The sequence below is a fragment of the Mustela putorius genome, unplaced genomic scaffold, assembly GCF_011764305.1.
Source record: "Mustela putorius furo isolate JIRA1106 unplaced genomic scaffold, ASM1176430v1.1 tig00000738_pilon_pilon_pilon, whole genome shotgun sequence".
In the NCBI taxonomy this organism is placed as follows: domain Eukaryota; kingdom Metazoa; phylum Chordata; class Mammalia; order Carnivora; family Mustelidae; genus Mustela; species Mustela putorius.
The window spans coordinates 7,528,729-7,545,780 of NW_025421463.1; the positions used below are offsets into that span (position 1 = coordinate 7,528,729).

Sequence of the window (17,052 nt, forward strand, 5' to 3'; positions counted from 1 at the left end):
AGCTGGGTGAGAGGTGGGGCTGGGGTTGCTTGGAGGTTGGGCAGCGGAGCGCGGGGAATGGGCAGGGGCTGGGGGGGAAGGGGAGAGAACGCGGCTGGTTCCTGAGCCCTGGGTTTCTCCGTGCCAGTGCCCCCAGACTGAGAGGCTAGAAGACACTTCTAGAAACTGAGCCCCGAGATCTAAGGGCCCCACTGTCCAAAGCCCGTCTCACAAAGGAGGAAGCAGCAGAGTTCAGGTCCGTGGACCTCACACAAGGTCCCCACATCCTCCGCCATGGCTCCCCCCTCATGCTATGCTGTAGGGTGACAGACCCCTTCAGCCTTGATGGGCCGTGGGATGCTGGGCAAGGTACTGAGCTCTGCTGGGCCTCAGTTTCCTCCTCTGTACGGTGGGTAATTGTCAGTTGAGGGGAACAAGAGGATGTTGCGAAGGTGTCTGGCGTACAGCTCCCCCAGCCCCGTGACCACCGGAACCCCCCCACAAATGCCTACCTTCACCGGGTCCATGTTGAACTTCTTACGCCCGATGCATAGCTCCTTCTCTTTCTGGGCCAACCGGCTGTAGACACAATGTCAGTAGACACGATGTCAGTCGGGACCACCCTGGGCCCCCAGGGCCGCCCTTCCGAGCCCCAAGGATGCTTTGCTCACTAGAGCCAATATTTCCCAAGAGCCTCCAGTGGGGTTCTCACACCCTGCCTGGAGTCACCGGGGAGAGCGAGAGAAACGGAGGGTCTGGGCCCCTTCCAGAGCTGCTAAAGGAGATTCTTCCGATGGGTCCAGCATCGGCATTTTAACCAGCTCTGGAGCCATGGCCTTGGGAGCCCAGAGTTGCTCTAGGGAGAGCGTTGGCAGGGGTGTGTGTGGGGGGGGGGGCTGTGCTCAGAGTGGGGGCAGGACAGCAGGGAGGCTGGAGGTGAGGGCATAGGCTGGAGCCAGACTCCTGGTGCAAATCCCACCACTGTTTTGTTGGCTGAGCCACAGAAGCTGAATCACTTGATCTCTCTGGGACTCAGTTTTCTCATCTGTAAAATGGGGATGACACCATCACCTGCCTCCCAGCACTGTGGAGAGGGGGAATGTTCAAAATAGCTCAGTGGCAGGTGCTCTACGAATGGGATGCTATTGTTGGAGCTGGAACAGGAAGCCTGGAGACCCAGGGCAGCCGCGTGTGTGCCCATGCTTGTCCGTGTGACTTGTGTGTGGGTCTAGAATGGTGACTAGAGGCATCAGAGACCGAGGGGTGGTGGGGGCAGGGTGAGAATTTCCTGGGACTCAGATGTCGGAGTCCCTGCCTGAGGCCTTAGGGGATTATATAGGACCAACACTCTCAATCTCTCTCTCTCTCAAAGAGAGAGAGAGAGAGAGAGAGCATGAACAGTGGGGGTGGGGGCAGAATGGGCAGAGGGAGATGCAAACTCCCCACTGAGCAGGGAGCCCCAAACTGGGGCTCGATCCCTGGATTCTGGGATCATGTCCTGGGCTGAAGGCAGACGCTTAACAGAGTGAGCCACCCAGGCGCCCTGGAACCAAGATTCTTATTCGCCATAAGTGGTGAAACTGAGGCCCAGGAAGGGGCAGGGACCAGCCCCAGGTCACAGAGCCCTGGGTGGGGGGCGGCAGTCTTCCCATAGGAGGTACAGGTGGATGACACCCTGCGGGAGGGGTGCCGTGGGCCAGCCTTGGCCTCGCCCTGGCCGGGCTCTGGTACTTGTGAGGTCCTTGGTTCCTGGTCCTCCTCCTTGGGGCTGAACTCTCCTTCCCCTGGCCCATCCCATGATGCTCCTGGCCAGCGACAGATCAGGGGCTGGGTCAGGGTAGGTTGGGGAGACTTTGGGTGGAGGGGTTGAGGGTAGGGGTGTCTCTCAAGAGAGGTCTGTTAGAAGTTAGGACCAGACCACGCCACACGGTGGAGTCTAGGGTCCTCCCTGTTCCTATCTCACCTCCACTGTCTCTTCCTCCATGCAGACGCCCTGATTTCACAAGGACCCCAGACCCAGGCATGGCCCCTGCTCCCTCATGCTCATTCCTGGGGTGTGACATCCTTGGGAAGCCACCCCGGCAGCTTCTCGGTGTCCCCTGGCCCGGCCGCTCACCTCTCCTCCGCGGTCTCGAAGCAGTCAATCTGGGCAAACACATCTGCGATCTCATCTTTCAGCTTCTGTGGGGTGGCAGGGGGTGTGACAGGGAGCAAAGTCAGGGACGGAGGCTGGGCTGGAAAAAGATTCCTGAACCCCCTCTTCCCACAACCACTTTCGCCCCTGGGTGTGACCCCCGACTCCCCTGAGCCACCACTGAGGGTCCCTACCCTTGACCAGATCCCTTTCCCAGATGCTTCTTCTCCTCACAATCCCAAGCCAACCTATTGCCTGTTGATGCCCAATTCCCCAAGGGCTCCTGTCTTGGGGGAGGCAGTCCCCAAGTTCCCACCCTTCACCCCGTTCTATTTCCAGCCTTTCCATCTCCCCTCTGCAGCTGTGGCATCTCCTGCCTTTTAGCCAAGCCTGCCCAACAAGCCCTCCTCCACCCCGCTGCCAGCTTCCTGAAGGACAACTTGGCACCTCCCTTCCCCAACACCTGTTGTGGCTCCCTACTGCCTCCCAGCCACGAAGCGTGAATTCCCACCCTAGGACCAGGCCCCGAGTCCTCTCTGGCTTCCATCACCCGTCCGTTGACTTTGTCATTCGGCCTTGACTCTGTGCCTGCTATGGGCCAGGAGTTATGGGTACACCAGGGTACCAGAAAGTGCAGGCCCTCTTCTCAAGGACCTAGTAATCCTAGTGGAATTTACAGAAGAGGACACTGAGGTGCAGAGAGGTGATATGACATGTCTAAGTCCTGATTCCGAGTCTGTGCTTTCCCCACTCCCCTCTGGCCTTTTTCATCTCGATCCTGCAGGAGGAACCTGGGGGTAGAGGACCCCCCCCCCTAATTAATGAAATGAGAAGGAGGTGCCACGAGGAGAGCTTGGGAGAGTCCCAGGCTGCGAGTGCAAAGGCCCAGGGGCAGGACGGAGCGTGGTACATTCCAGGAGCAGAACCAGGGCCTGCCTCAGATGTAGCCTAAAATCAGACAAGTGAACGGCTGAGCAACTGGTTCATTGGTGAGTGCCGGGCACACACTGGTGTTACCTTGATGAGATGATTTAAGTTTTAGGGGGGCTGAAATTGAGGCTCAGCGTGGAGATGAGGCCTGATGGGTGCCACATGGATGGGAGTAGAGCCTTTGGTCCCATGAAGTGTAGGAGAGCACTGGTTGGGGCACGGCACACAGTAAGTGCTTAGCTGACTGTCTTCTCTTCCCTCTCCTATGCTCCTGGCTCCCTCTGGGTACAGGCATCTGGGGACTGGCAGTGGGAAGTCCCTCTGGGATTCTGGTCGCCCCCCTCCTGGGGGCCAGGGTGGAGGCCACGCGTGGGCTGGAGTCCAGCCCCACCATCTGATCAGGCTGAGGTTAGGAGTGAGTGGGGAGGTGTGTGAGTGTGTGCGAGGGTTTGCTCGTGGGCAAGTGGGCTTGGAGGGTGTGTCAGCACGAGCGTGTGTGTGGACGTGTGCATGCACGTGTGTGAGTGTGAATGTGCACACACCTGGATGTCTTCCAGAAGCTGCTTTCGGTGCCACTTGATCTGCTGCAGCTCCTGGGTCTCCCCGCTGCTCAGCTCTGCTGGGTCTGGACAGAGAAGAACCAGCGGTCACTGGCCCATTCACCACAACACCCTCCGTCACTCCGCTCAGCCACACAGGCTAACTCTTGCTTCCCCAGGGCCCTCTTTCTTCCAGGAACCCTTGGCTTGCTTGCCTTTGTCACTCAGGGCTTTAGCCCTGATGTCACCTCCTCCAGGAGGCCTTCCCTGACTACACACTCTTAAAGCAGTGACTACACACTCCTCCTTCCCTTCCGACCCAGCTTTGTATCCTCTTGGTACAGACTCCCTGAAGTCATTTTGTTGATTTGCATGTTTTCTGTTCTGCTCATACTCCCAGCACCGGGAGAGTAGACACGTCAAGAATTTTGCTCATTGTTGCATCCTCAGCCCCTAGAAAGAGCTCGAAACATAGCAGGTACTCAGAACACTTGCCGAATACCTTTGTCCTTCCTCAGAACTTTCACTTACTCCTTTCCCGTATCCCTGGTTTATCACTCAACCCCTTACCTATTTGTGCAACCAGGAAGTGGTTTCCTTTTGCCTCACATGCTATTGGCCAGAAGCAGTCACATGACCACACCTAGTCACAAGGGAAGCTGGGAAATGAGTCTTTAGTGTGGTGGTCCTGATGCCCTTGCTATGTAAGATGGGGCTACTGGGTTTTGGGGGACAATTCACAGTCCTTGCTCTAGACATCGAGGCTCAGAGAGATGAGGTGACCTGGCCACAATTCCATGGGGACAAGCCGCTGAGCCAGAGTGGGACTTGGATTGGGCTGGCTACAAAGCCTGAGTTCCTTCCCCCTCACCTGGAAATGAATGAAGGGAGACGCATGTGTGCTGGTGTTCTGTGCCAGGTGCCACAGCGGTGTCAGCACCCCCCCCCCCAACACGTTGTGTGTCCTGTTCCATCCATAGCACTTGCCTTGTCAAAATCTCCACAGTCTCCTCATTACTCAGAGAGGAAAGTTCTCATCCTGGTCCTGGCGTCTCCCGCCAGCCTTATTCCCCACTATTCTCGGTAAGAGTCTGGCAGTCCCGCCTGCCAGCTCCTCACTGTCCCCAACCTGTCTCTCAGTCTTACTTCCCCACTTTTGCCCATGAAGCTCCTCCACCCTGGGTTGCTATTTCCTGTCCTCCTGCCCATAAGCTCCCGGACTCTTTTAGGGAAACTGGTCACTTTTTTTTCTTTCCTTTTCTTTTTTTTTCTTTCTTTCCTTTTTGGGGGGGTCACCTTTCTTTAAGGTTTTGCAAGGATAGTCATTAGATCTCCCAAATGAAAGCAGAGAGAGTATTTTTAAATTTTTTAAAAATTCAATGAACATATTGTGTATGATTGGTTTCAGAGGTAGAGCTCAGTGATTCATCAGTTGCATAGAACACCCAGCGCTCATTACATCACGTGCCCTTCTTGATGCCCGTCACCCAGTTACCCCATCTCCCAAACCCCTCCCCTCCAGCAACCTTCAGCCTGTTTCCTATGGTTCAGAGTTTCTTATGGTTTATCTCCCTTTCTAGTTTCACCTTGTTCTATTTTTCCCTCCCTTCCTCTGTGCTCTTCTGTTTTGTTTCTTAAATTCCACATACGAGTGAAATCATGAGAATCGTCTTTTTCTGATGGACTTATTTTGCCTAGCATAACACCCTCTAGTTCTGTCCACATCATTGCAAATGGCAAGATTTCATTTTTTTAATGGCTGAGTAATATTCCATTGTATATATATCCCACATCTTTATCCATTCATCTATCAAAGGACATCTGGGCTCTTTCCATAGTTTGGCAAGCAGAGAGAATATTAAGGGCTCCCTTTCCTTATCTCTCCCTCCCATTGACTGAGCAGCCATCTTGAACTTTGAGATGGCAACTGGGTACTGGGATGGGGAGGCACCAAGCAAGTAGTCAATATAGGGCAAGTGTCTAACACATGTATAATGGGTGCTACATTGTGCCATCTGCTCCCCCCTGCAGGACTAAGGCACCCATTTTCTCTGTGGCCGGGGGTGGGGTGGGGGCATATCCTGTTGCTGTCCCAGCTGAGTTCCTCCCTAGGAGCCCAACTCAGCCGAATGGAGATGCCCCTCCCAAGGGACAGTCACTGCATAAAAAGCCAAGACCTTTTGCCTAGTTTCTGGACCTGAACCAGTATTCAGACTTAGACTCTGCTGACTGAGGAGAAGGTTCCAGGAAGGAAGGGTCCTACAATGCTGGGTCAATTACATATGATAATAATACATTGATAATGACTGCCCTTCATAAGTGGTTCCTTCAGTGAACAGAGGGCTCCAGTAAGTTCCATGGACAGGTCACCCAGGTCCCCGTGTCACCCACTGTGGTTGCACCAGGTCCCTCAGCTCACACTATGTCTGCTTGGGTGGGTCCCTTGTGATCTTTCTGGCAATGGAGCAAAACACCTGAACTTGGTTCCAGAATGGGTGGCTTAGTGTTTGGGAACACACAAAAACTAGATAGCTCTTGAACTATATAGCCCTGCTCAAAGGTGTTCCGGAGAGACAGTGTGAGAAGTCCTCCCAGTGGGCAGAACTGTAGAAGGGCTCCTGGTCATCGGTTTCATGGGCAAAGAGCAGGGGCACGAAGCAGGAATACACATGCATATAGGGTGTGCAAATTCCCAAGAGGAAATCTAGACTAGAGTCAGGAGGCCAGAGGGGGAGCTCTCACTCCCTCCTCAATTGCAGACCCCACTGGAGGAGACACACCTTGCAACTGGGAAAGATTTTAGCTCCTCCTTTACTCTCCCAGCAGGAGGAAGGAGGCTCTTCTTTTCCCTTAGCAACAGCCCAGTGGATGAGAAAGTTACAACTCAGTGATGAAAAGCCACCTTCTCTTGAGCTCCCAGGTAACTGGGGATTAATTTTCCAACTCCCCTCTCCTCTATAAAAGAGCCTCCTGTCCTTTGTTCTGCAGACTCACCCAGGGTTTGGCCCTAGCTCGCTTGTCCTGGATTGTAGTTCTATATTATTCTGGAATAAACCCATCTTTGCTGGTTAAGTAACTGGCAGTTTTATTTTTTAAGGTTAACAATGACCAGGAGAGGATGGCTTGGTCTGAGGCTGGAAAGAGGGAAGATTGGAAGACTGGGAACAGAGAGGTCTGAGGAAGAGAACTGGATGGTCCCCTAGGACTGGACACGGAGGGTGAGGATTTTTTTTTAAAGATTTTATTTATTTATTTGAGAGATAGAGAGATTGAGAGAGAGAGTGCAAGTAGGGGATGGAAGGGCAGAGAGAGGGAGATGGAACATCAAGTAGACTCCCCACAGAGTATGAGCCTAATGTGGGACTTGATCCCGCAACCCTGAGATCATGACCTGAGCCACTGGACTGAGCCACCCAGGCTCCCCGAGGGTGAGGACTTTTGTGAGACACACTAATGCTCCCTGGCAACCATCCAGCACAGGAGAAAGCCTGCACCACCAAGCAGACAGCATGATCGGCCAGTGACGTCAGCTCGTCTCTGACAGGCCAACCCCACGCTGGTACAACAGTCCGTGGGTGACGCTGCCATGGGGCCCGGGCAGAGGCTGCGTCTAGAGCCACGGACCCAGGCTTCCCCAGCTCCTGCCACTGCTGCATGTCCCGATGGTTTCCCGGGAAGGCCAACCAGCAACTTGACGACAGGTTGATAACGTCAGATCCCTTCTACTCTCAAAGGCCAGCGGTCTGTCTTGACCGAAAGCCACACATGCCCTGGTCACGCAGTGGCCCTTCCTTCCCACGGATGCTCTGTCCTGGCCCCTTTCTGGAGGCTTCCAGACTGCTTAATCAGCCTACTCATTCCGAGTACCACCCAACATCACACTGGACCAAGGGACGCTCTTTACAGTGAAGCAGGTGTGGGAGGTGCGTGTGGCCCGGGGCCTGCTGGTCCTCTCCACACTTCGCCACCAGCAGCTGCCGGCCAGATGGAGCAGTGGCGCGGCTTCTCGAAGGTGCAGCTGAGGTGTCAGCTCGGAGCCGACATTCTGCTCCGATGGGCACTTTCCCCCTGGATGCACCGTTAGAAGGTGCTCTGTCCCCAACAGGTCACTGACACGGATCCAGGCCCAAGGAGGAGGAGTGACTCCATGTACCCTCCTCTTGGTGACCCCCACGGGGAGTCTTCCTTTCCATCCTTGCAACTCTGAGCTCCACAGGACTAGAGACCCCAGTTTCCAGAGAGGAGGGGGGAGGTGGCCCTTATACCGGGGGACAAAGCAAGCGTCCCATTAAACGTCAGTTCAAAACACCTACTGTAGGCCAGCAGCTCTGTATAAATTATGCCTTTAAATCCTTAGAGCCCCTGGAAGAGGCCAGGACCCCAGGAGGAACGCTGACACACAGCTCCTTCTCTGGCCCTCAAGTCTCCCCACCCCCACGCCCTGTGCATCTCCTTTGTTCCCACGGCCCCACCCCACCCCACACAGACCATAGGCTCCGCCCTGGATAACGGCAGGACTTCCTTGTGTCTCCCTGCCTCCGCTCTGCACCTCCAATCCAGTTTCCTACAGCATCCCCGTGTCCTGGAGAGAAGACCCGGAATCTGGCCCCGGCCCACCAGTCCCGCACACATGCCCCCATCCCCAGCTCACACTGCGCTGGCCCTGACCTGGATGTCCTTGGCTTGCTTCCATGTGCGCCTTCCCCACGAACCTGTGTTCCCACTCATCCTCTCCCCTCTCAGGTGCCCTCCTGTGTGGTGTCTGTTCCTCCTGTCCCCACAGCAGTTCCGGGATCTGTGTGGACCGCTCTGAGGTCTTGCTCAATAAGCAAGGGGAGCCGTCTGTTGGGGGGCGGCATGCTGCGGGGGCACCTACTATGTGCCAGGCCCTGTGGGCTCCGGGCTCTCAGCATCCTCTATCCCACTGGGTCCCCATGACAGCTCTGGAGGAAGGTCTGTCTGCTCTCACTGTATAGATGAGGCACCTGGGGCTCAGAGAGGTCCAGTGACCCGCTCGAGGAGACACAGCTGGAAGATGGTCACACCCAGGCCTGGCAGGGACTCTGAGGCCAACGCCTTGATTTGGGTCCTCTGACGCCAGATATTTTCATGCAAATCATCAAAACCCCAGCCGACCCCAGCCCGGGCAGTTCCGACTTGGAAATGCTGACCATGACGACTTGTTCGAGAATGAAGGCCAGATGCTCAGAGATGCCCACACTTTGTTCCTCTTTCCCCTTCTGGGAGGGCTGAGACAGAAGACCAGCCAACTTCCTGGAGCTGGGGAAACTGAGGCACAGGTGTGGGTGGAAAGTTCTCGGGATGGTGGGATGGCCTGAGGTGGGGGGCGGGGGGTGTTTTGCATTTTTTCCTCACGGAGCCTCTTCTGTGGTTTGACAGGCAAACTCCTGGATTCTCTCCGTCCCCTGTTCCCTCCTGGCAGGATTCTGACCCTGTGCTGTCAGAATCAACAGGACTCTGATGCCTGTGCTGTCCCAACAGCCACGGGAAGCACCTGACCTTCCAACCCTTCAGCTCTGTGTTTCAAAGCGGGGACTTCTCTGCATTTCAGAGCTGAGGGCACAGATATTTCAGGGAGGGTGACAAGGGCACAGAGCGAGAGCCCTGATGCTGGCGTTTCAAACACTGGAGCCGCTCACGGGAGGTGCAATCTGCTAACAGTAGTAATAAAGCAAACCATAGCCATCACCTGACCTCTGTTGGCTCCTCCCTTGGCTCTGAGTTTCATAGCTCTCAAGGGCTGCCGGTGAATGATGGGCCCCACCCATGCTGCAGACTGGGGCCGCCCTCTGTGCCCGCACCTAGGCCGGCTGGGGATGCCCCGGTGCCCACCCCGACCCGCTCCCCAGCTCCTCCCGACTTCCCCTTTGTCCTTCCTCTTTCCCATCATATTTTTAGAGATCGTTCTGCTTGCAGACTCGCTTCCAGGACAGCTGGCCTTGCTTCCCCTTTCCAGGGCACGAGGAGGGTGCGATCCTGGGGCCCCCGAGGGCAGAGGCTTCTCAGAATCTCGGCGTGAGGGGCACCGGGGCAGAAGGGGGTGTCCGGTGGCGCTGCTCCCCGGCCCGGCCCCCGAGGCTTTGTGGGTGTCATGTGGTTTCCTCCCCACCCCCACCCCCCCCCCCCTGAGCCAAGCTGTGTCTATTTTTAATTGCACCGGGCCTCTTTGCACTGGCCCAAAGATGCTGTCTTTGGTCACGTAGAGGTTTGGGCCGCCTGGACCTCTCACCTTCCCAGCAGGTCCTGCAGGAGGGGGACTGATCTGCTTCTGGGCAGAACACAGGGCAGCGGGGGAAGCTGTCCTGGGGGACCTTGGCCACCATGCTGTCAATGGTGCAGACAGGGAACTGGAGCCCACAGAAGGAAAAGGCCATCACAACCGCCGGCAAGTGGGTGCAGAGCTGGGACCCAAGCTGGGTGGGGCTGACCCCCCAATCCCTACGTATTCACTTTCCCAGCTCAGGCCGGGGTGGGGACGGTGTCCACTGACAGATGATGAATCTGAGCTCGGCGAGGGGAAGTCATCCGGCTGTGGAGGGGCATTGATTAAAGCCCACTCTGGGTAAGGGGGGATGACCTTCCTTCCCTCCCTCTGACTCCTCCAGGAAGTTTTCCCAGATCTACCCCCTCCCAGGTGGAAGGAGTCGCTTCCTCATCTGCCCTGGGTCATTGAACTGCAGGATCTGTCCCCCACGTCCCCCACATCCTGGATCAGCAGCTTCCCCACGGCCGGTCACTGTCTCTAGCACTGCCCAGCACAGGCCCTGCACACGGGAGGGCAGCTGATGGTGTCAATGAGTGAATGAACGAACAGTCCACGGAGATCTCACACCCATCAGCCTGCCACCTGCACTGACTTGACTCAATCCACTCCCCACCCAGGGCCAGCCTCAAGAGAGCAGCTTCTGGCCTCCCGCCTCTCACAGCCCAGGCTAAATGGTGGCTCTGTCTCCTCTCAGGGTCCTGTCCCCACTCTGGCCGCCTGACTTTGAGCAAGTCAGCCCTCCCCTCCAGTTCATGTCCCGGAGCCTCCGTTTCCCCTTAGAGAGACAGCCGTCCCCGTTCTGAAGGATCTCAGTCTGTGAAGCCCCCAAAGAACAAAGTGCTAATGGTGGGAGGACAGGCCATGTGTGCGGGCGTGACCCCCCTGCCTCTGATGGCTCCTATCTGCTGAGTGACCTGGAGCCCCACGCCTCCTCCCTGTGTCCCCGCTTATCTTCTAGGCGCAACCTAAGACATATGCCCAGGAGCCTGTCCAGTCTGTGAGCCACATGCCACCCAAAGCCCAAGGACTGTTGAAAGGGATGTGTGGTTCTCTCACTGTGTTCCCCAGAGCCCGTGGGAGGCCCAGTGGGCGGGGTCAGGCCCTGCTCTGTTAGGTTTTGTTTGAAGAAAAATGGTTCTGTTGCTCACAGGGTAGATGTCCTCTGAACCCGCGGACTGGGCAGCTCCTGGCAGCCCTCGTCCTCCAGACTTCCAGGCGGTGCTGGGGTACCAGGCACGGACGCTTTGTCCCGTTCCTTCTCCCTGCCTTGCAGAAACCCAGCACCACTTGTCGTCTCCCCGACTGACTGTGCAGACTGTGCCTCTCCTCCTCCCCCCCGACGCACGGTCCTGCTCACTGGCGAGGGTCTCAGCCAGGGTTCTCTGCGGCTCCTCCCCAGGCCCCCTTCAGCGGCGCTCTACATGGTGGTCTCAGCCTCCCCAAAGGCTGTCCTTACCCCCAATCCCTAAAGGCCAAACAGGAGCTTCAAGGCCCTTGTGCTGCCCAGAAAGCCATTGTCACCAACGCCATCATCTGCAACTTGAGCAATCTTTCTTGCAGTGACGGTTCCTTCCCCCTGGAATATTCCTTCCCCAGAAACCCATATGGGTCACTCCTTCCTTCCTCCATGTCTCTGCCCAAATGCTATGTCCTCCTGTCCTTCTCGACCACCTTCTCCCATTGTCCTTCCCCTACTTGGCTCTTCCTTCTCTTGCTTGTCACCTCCTGACATATTCCATAAATACCTTTACTGTCTGTCTGCCCCCTACAGCGTGAGCTCAGGGGGGCAGGGACCTGACCCGCTTTGTTCACCCGATCCCCAGGTCCTGGAGCACAGCTAGGCAGCCAGCCTGAGCTCATAAACATTTGTGGCTTGCTTCTGAATTTCCCACCTGTCTTAGATCTGTTTCTATATCGATTCCTTCCAGGATCCTGTGAAAGCAGGCACGATTGTCCCCGTCTTACAGAAGAGGAAACTGAGGCCCAGAGAGGTTGGCCCCAGGTGCTTACCTGGATGGCACAGGTCCATTCTGAGGCCCTGGGGAGGGATGGCCCGTGCTGCCGATGCCTGCTGACCCAGCTGCCGTTGGAGCTGGCCGGGCAGAGATGTGTCACCTCGGCTACCAGCAGGCCCCTTCCGGGAGGCCCCGCCCAGCGCCGCGTGGGGAGGAAGTCAGTCCTGTCTGCTAGGATCTGGTCTGTAGGCTCTTGACGCAGCAGCACTTCCTAAAACCAGCTGAGTTTCGTGTTGCTGGGACTCTTTGCATTTTTGGGTGTGGGCAAGGGAGATTTAGAGACAGCAGAGACAAACAAAGGGAGGGGTTGGGGGATAAAAAGAGAAAGTGAGAAAGACAGACAGTAACACACACACACACACATACACACGTGCGCACACATGCGCACATCGTGGCTGCTGACTGATGGGGGACACAGTCTTCTCCAGGGGAACAATGGGCTGTTTACTTAGCAACCTCCCCAGATAGAAGCTGAAGGGTCACCTTTGGACAGCTGGGCCCCCCAAATTCTATTCTACAAGCTCTCTTTTGTCTCCTCTCCCTTGAGAAAAGGAAAATGGATTCAGAGCTAGGAAGGGCTTTGCTTCCCTTCAAGGACACATCTGGCTTTTTCCTGTCTAGTGACCAGCTGACTGTAGGTTTACTTTCCCTCTTCCCTCAGGCTGATAGGAAACTCAAAGTCAAATCTGAGGCTCCTTTGCAGCTGTTCGACTGTAGCATATGGACTTTGGGGCCAGACTCAGCTGTGTGACTCTCAGCTTGGCCACTTGGGACCAGTGAGGACTTGGGCAAGGTTACTTATCTGTCATGAGCCTCAGTTTACTTCCCTGTAAAGGGGGAATAAAAATCCTCACCTCGGGGTTATAGAAAAGATGGTGGGAGAGACTGTGCATAAGACACTTGGGACAGAGTGGGTACTCCATGAGCATGGTCTCCTTTCCTTTTTGGTTTCCTTTTCCTTTCTGGTTAAAATTCCCAACTTTATATCTTGTGCCTTTTCTGGCAGGTTGATCCAATTTCTTGATGGAACAAAGTTTGTGTGAAGAAATTTTCTAGAAAATAAATGCTCACATGGTGTAACTTTGTGGCACCCATAGATTCATTCATCTGTTTCCCTATGAGGCTGGAGGTCCCATGAGGACAAGGTCACCTCCATGTCTCTGTGTCTGGTAAGAGCAATGAATGAACAGATGAATGAATGAATGAAAAAGAACATAGGGGAGACAGTGTGGTTGATGCCGAAGTTGGCCACCCTTTCTATCCTTCCCTGTGTGCACCCCCCTCTGCATGGCTACTTCGCATGTGACACTCTTCTGGTCACGGGGTGGGATCTGTTTCTCTTTCCCTTGAATCTGGGCTGGGTCTCTCTCTGGCCACCTGCCTGCCTGGCTGCCATGGGAACCAGCCTGGGCTAGCTCCTGGAGGATGGGAGGCCAGGTGGAGAATGGCCCAGCTGTCCTGACTGCAGCCTCATGAGTGAGCCTGGCCAACACTGGGAGAAGGACTGCTAAGTGGAGCCCAGCCCTCAGGGTTGTGCTGTAGCACTGTGAGAAATAACAATCGTTTGCTGTTCTGAGCTGCCAACTCTTGGGGTGGTTTGTTACGCAGCAAAAGCTCACTGATACACGTAAGATCTAACGCCTTCATTTCATTGAGGTGGAAACCGAGGCTCATTTTTGGATATGCTTGACCAAGTTGGAACTTGAATTAGTGGCCTGCTCAGGACCAGACCCGCCAGTCCTGTGCTCTCAGGACTGTTGGAACCAATCCCCCTACTGCCCTTGGGCTCATGCCTAACTCAAGGTCATTCTTAAAGAAACTTGTTGAAACGGTCTCCATAGGAAACTTTATTTTTCTTTCCATGTCTGGGTCCTAGACATGAAAACCCATTTCCTGGGTCACTTCAAAAACAGAAATGGGAAAACAACAACAACAACAACAACAAAAACAGAAATGGGAAGGAAGGTGTCATTCCCCATGTAGAAGAGTTAACACAGCAGGACCAGGACTGTGATCCATTACAAGGCCCACTTGCAAGTTTGGCCTTTGGCTGCTGTCTGGGAACTTGGGTTTCTGGAGGGTTCCTGCTGTTCCCTGAGGAGAGAGGCTCGCTGAACCTAAACTGTGCAAACACTGTGGGTTATGGCAAACACCTGCTTTCCTTCTGGGAGTCTGCAAGTTGGATGTATGTTGGGCAGAGGGTGCCTACATGACCAGCCCCCAGTAAACACCTGGGAGGCTGAGTTTCTTCTGAGCCTCCTGGGTTGACAGCACCCCCCATGCATTTGCATGCTTTGCTACTGGAGATTTAGTGTCTCCTGTGTGACTCCATTGGAAGAGGTTTCTTGGATCCTCACGCTAGCTTCCTGCGGACCTCACCCCAGGCACTTTTGCTGGGTTTGCTTTCTACCCTTTTGGTGTCATAGATCATAGTTATAGGTAAGACTTTGTGTGGAGTTTTGTGAGTCCTCCAGGTGAATCACTGAAACTGAGGGTGGTCTTGGAGACCCCTGAAATGTGTCCTAATGCTGCACCAGCCCCAGTGGATGTACCTTGCCTTGGGACACAGGCTGGCATCTGGGGCTTCCCTTTCTGTCTGAAGGGCTGGTCAAATGGTTCAGTTATTATGACTAACTCATTCTCTAAGACTCGACTCAAACACTACTTTCTCTGTGAATTCTTCTGTGATTGCATCTCTCCATTCTCTGCCCCTCCAACCCTGTTCATGTTAACAGCTGTGTACAAGTAGTCTGGGAAGGAAGGACCCTCTCATTGTGGGTGGCAATGGGTTTGGTAGATTTAATAGAAGAGGAACCATGAGGCCCTGGATTCAAATCCCAAGTCAGCCCTGGCTAACTCTGTGAATTTCTCCCACCTGAGCCTGTTTTTGTTTTTTGTTTGTTTGTTTGTTTGTTTGTTTTTGGTCATCTGCAAAATGGGGGCAGATAAAATTGTATTTCTTTATATGAAAGAGAAAACCCAAATAGTGGTTTAAAGAAATTAGAGGTATATTTATCTCTTATGAGAAGGAAGCCTGGGGCAGGTAATATAGGACTGTTTTCATAGAACTCTGGGAATCAGGGATCCAGGATCCCTCTAACTTTTTGCTTTTATCCTCAAGGTCTCCCTATGGCCCAAAGTGGCTGCCTGATCTACAGCCATTGTGCCTGAATTTTGGGTAGGAAGAAGGATGAAGATGGGAAGAGCTTCTTCTTCTTCTTCTTCTTCTACTTCCACTTCTTCTTCTTTTTCTTTTTTAAAGATTTTATTTATTTATTTGACAGGCAGAGATCACAAGTAGGCGGAGAGGCAGGCAGAGAGAGAGGAGGAAGCAGGCTCCCTGCTAAGCAGAGAGCCGGATGTAGGGCTTGATCCCAGGACCCTGGGATCATGACCTGAGCCAAAGGCAGAGGCGTTAACCCACTGAGCCACACAGGCGCCCTGGGAAGAGCTTCTTTAAAAGCCTTCTGCCTGAGGCTCTTTCTGGCCTGAGGTCAGCCGTTTTCCCTGAAACTGATCTCTGCTTCTTCCATGTGAACTATGTGGCGTCCATAGTTGGTTATGGGACAACACACAGCAGTCTCCAGATACGGTATCTAGGAGGTCTTTAGACAACCTCCACCACCAGCATTTAATGGAGAGCTCATTACATGCCAGGCACTGTGCTAAGTGCTTGCACATCCTTTCATTGAACCTTTTCCATAGCCCCATGAAGTGTATTACTATCCCTGTTTTACATATGTGGAAGCTGAGTTCAGAGGGGTTAAGTTACTTGCTCAAGATCACACAGCCAGGAAGAGGCAAGCTCAGATTCTGCATCGTCTGACTTCATTCTCACTCTAAACTTAGGCAAGCATCATTTCAAACATTTGGAAAGAAGTTTAATGACTTGCCCACCCTTCGGGCAAAAAGTAGGAAAGGTCCAGGACTTGGATCCAACTGTAGTAAAACCATGTAGGTGTTGCTTTCTGTGGCCCCAAAGCTCAGAATTCCTCACCTGTTGGAGATAGCTAACTTGAGAACAAGAGAGCTGGAAAGAGCTTAGGGATGGTCTAAATCAATGACCTCCTTTACATGTGGGTTAAGAGATCTGCAGAGAGAGGGTCTTAACAGAGTAAGGGACAGAACCTGCCCTTGAACCCACAACTGGCTGCACAGTTGCAGTAAACCTTCCATTGATTCCATCATCCATCCATCAATTCAGTAGATATATATACATCCACTATATACCACATGCTGTTCTTGGCATTGGCATAAGACAGACAAAAATCTTGGGCCACATGGGGCACATGGTTGAGTTATCTGGGCTGGATGGGACATTGCAGGTAGAGGGTAGGGTGTGTGTCTGGGATGAATCATCTCTCAAGTCCCTCCCTTTCTTAATTTTCTCTGATTTCTCATTCTTTCTCATGACTTGGAACTAGAGGGAGCCTCTGCCTGGCAGATGGACACCCCTGAATCTTGGGACTATTGAAGATCTGGGCTGTGAGACCCCAGCTGCACATGGGGCTTTGGAGGGAGCTTTCCAAACATGCCTGATATCCCTCTGACCTGTCATTCCTTGCAGGTTTGGCCGCAAGACTTACTGGGAGCCTGTAGCACAGAGGGACAGGAGGAAGCTGAATCTGGGGAATGGTCCATGGCTCAGTATGTCAAAGGCAGGGGTTGAGGTCAAGGGCAGCCGAATACACTTTGATGTCCAAGATCATGTCTGGAAGTTTCCTCTAGTGAGATAATTGCACACATATGGAAGAGGATGAGCCCATGAAGCCTTTTCCCAGCAACCCATTGGTGACAGGGGAATTTGGGAAGAGTCAAACATTCATCAGGGACTGAATAGTTAATAAATTGTGCTGAGTCCTGATGATGGGCCTGTGTGAGTCATTGGAGAGAATAATGAGGATGTAGAATTCAAGCATCTTTTGGTTTTCAGTAAATGTAACTCAGTCTAGCTTAAACTGGGATTTACTGGCTCAGTTCCTGGAGAGTCAGGGATGTGGATGACCTTGCAGATATAGACATCAGAGACTTAAGATGTCTCTCTCTCTCTCTCTCATTCTCTTGCGCCCCTCTCTCTCTCTCATTCTCAGCTCTGTCTGAGCTATTTCCTTCTAAGATGGGTTTTGTCCATAGGACAGCCAGCCCAGCCACAAACAGTGCCAGGTTCAC

The 17,052-nt window shown here is 53.8% G+C and overlaps 1 protein-coding gene across 2 annotated transcripts in view; it reads right to left on the reverse strand.

Annotated features, from left to right (window-relative positions):
• The window catches only part of CYTH4 (cytohesin 4), a 29,529-nt gene extending 17,457 nt beyond the window's left edge, over nt 1-12,072 (reverse strand). The window contains exons 1-4 of one of the 2 annotated variants that reach the window (XM_045083904.1): nt 11,879-12,072; nt 3,586-3,668; nt 2,096-2,160; nt 492-558 (exon numbers count right to left, since the gene is read on the reverse strand). In XM_045083904.1, coding sequence (XP_044939839.1) covers nt 492-558; nt 2,096-2,160; nt 3,586-3,668; nt 11,879-11,897 — 234 coding nt within the window. In that variant the 5' untranslated portion in view covers nt 11,898-12,072. The remainder of the gene's footprint in view (nt 1-491; nt 559-2,095; nt 2,161-3,585; nt 3,669-11,878) is intronic. The other variant, XM_045083903.1, reaches the window with a different exon arrangement.
• Between the last annotated feature and the right edge of the window lie 4,980 nt (nt 12,073-17,052).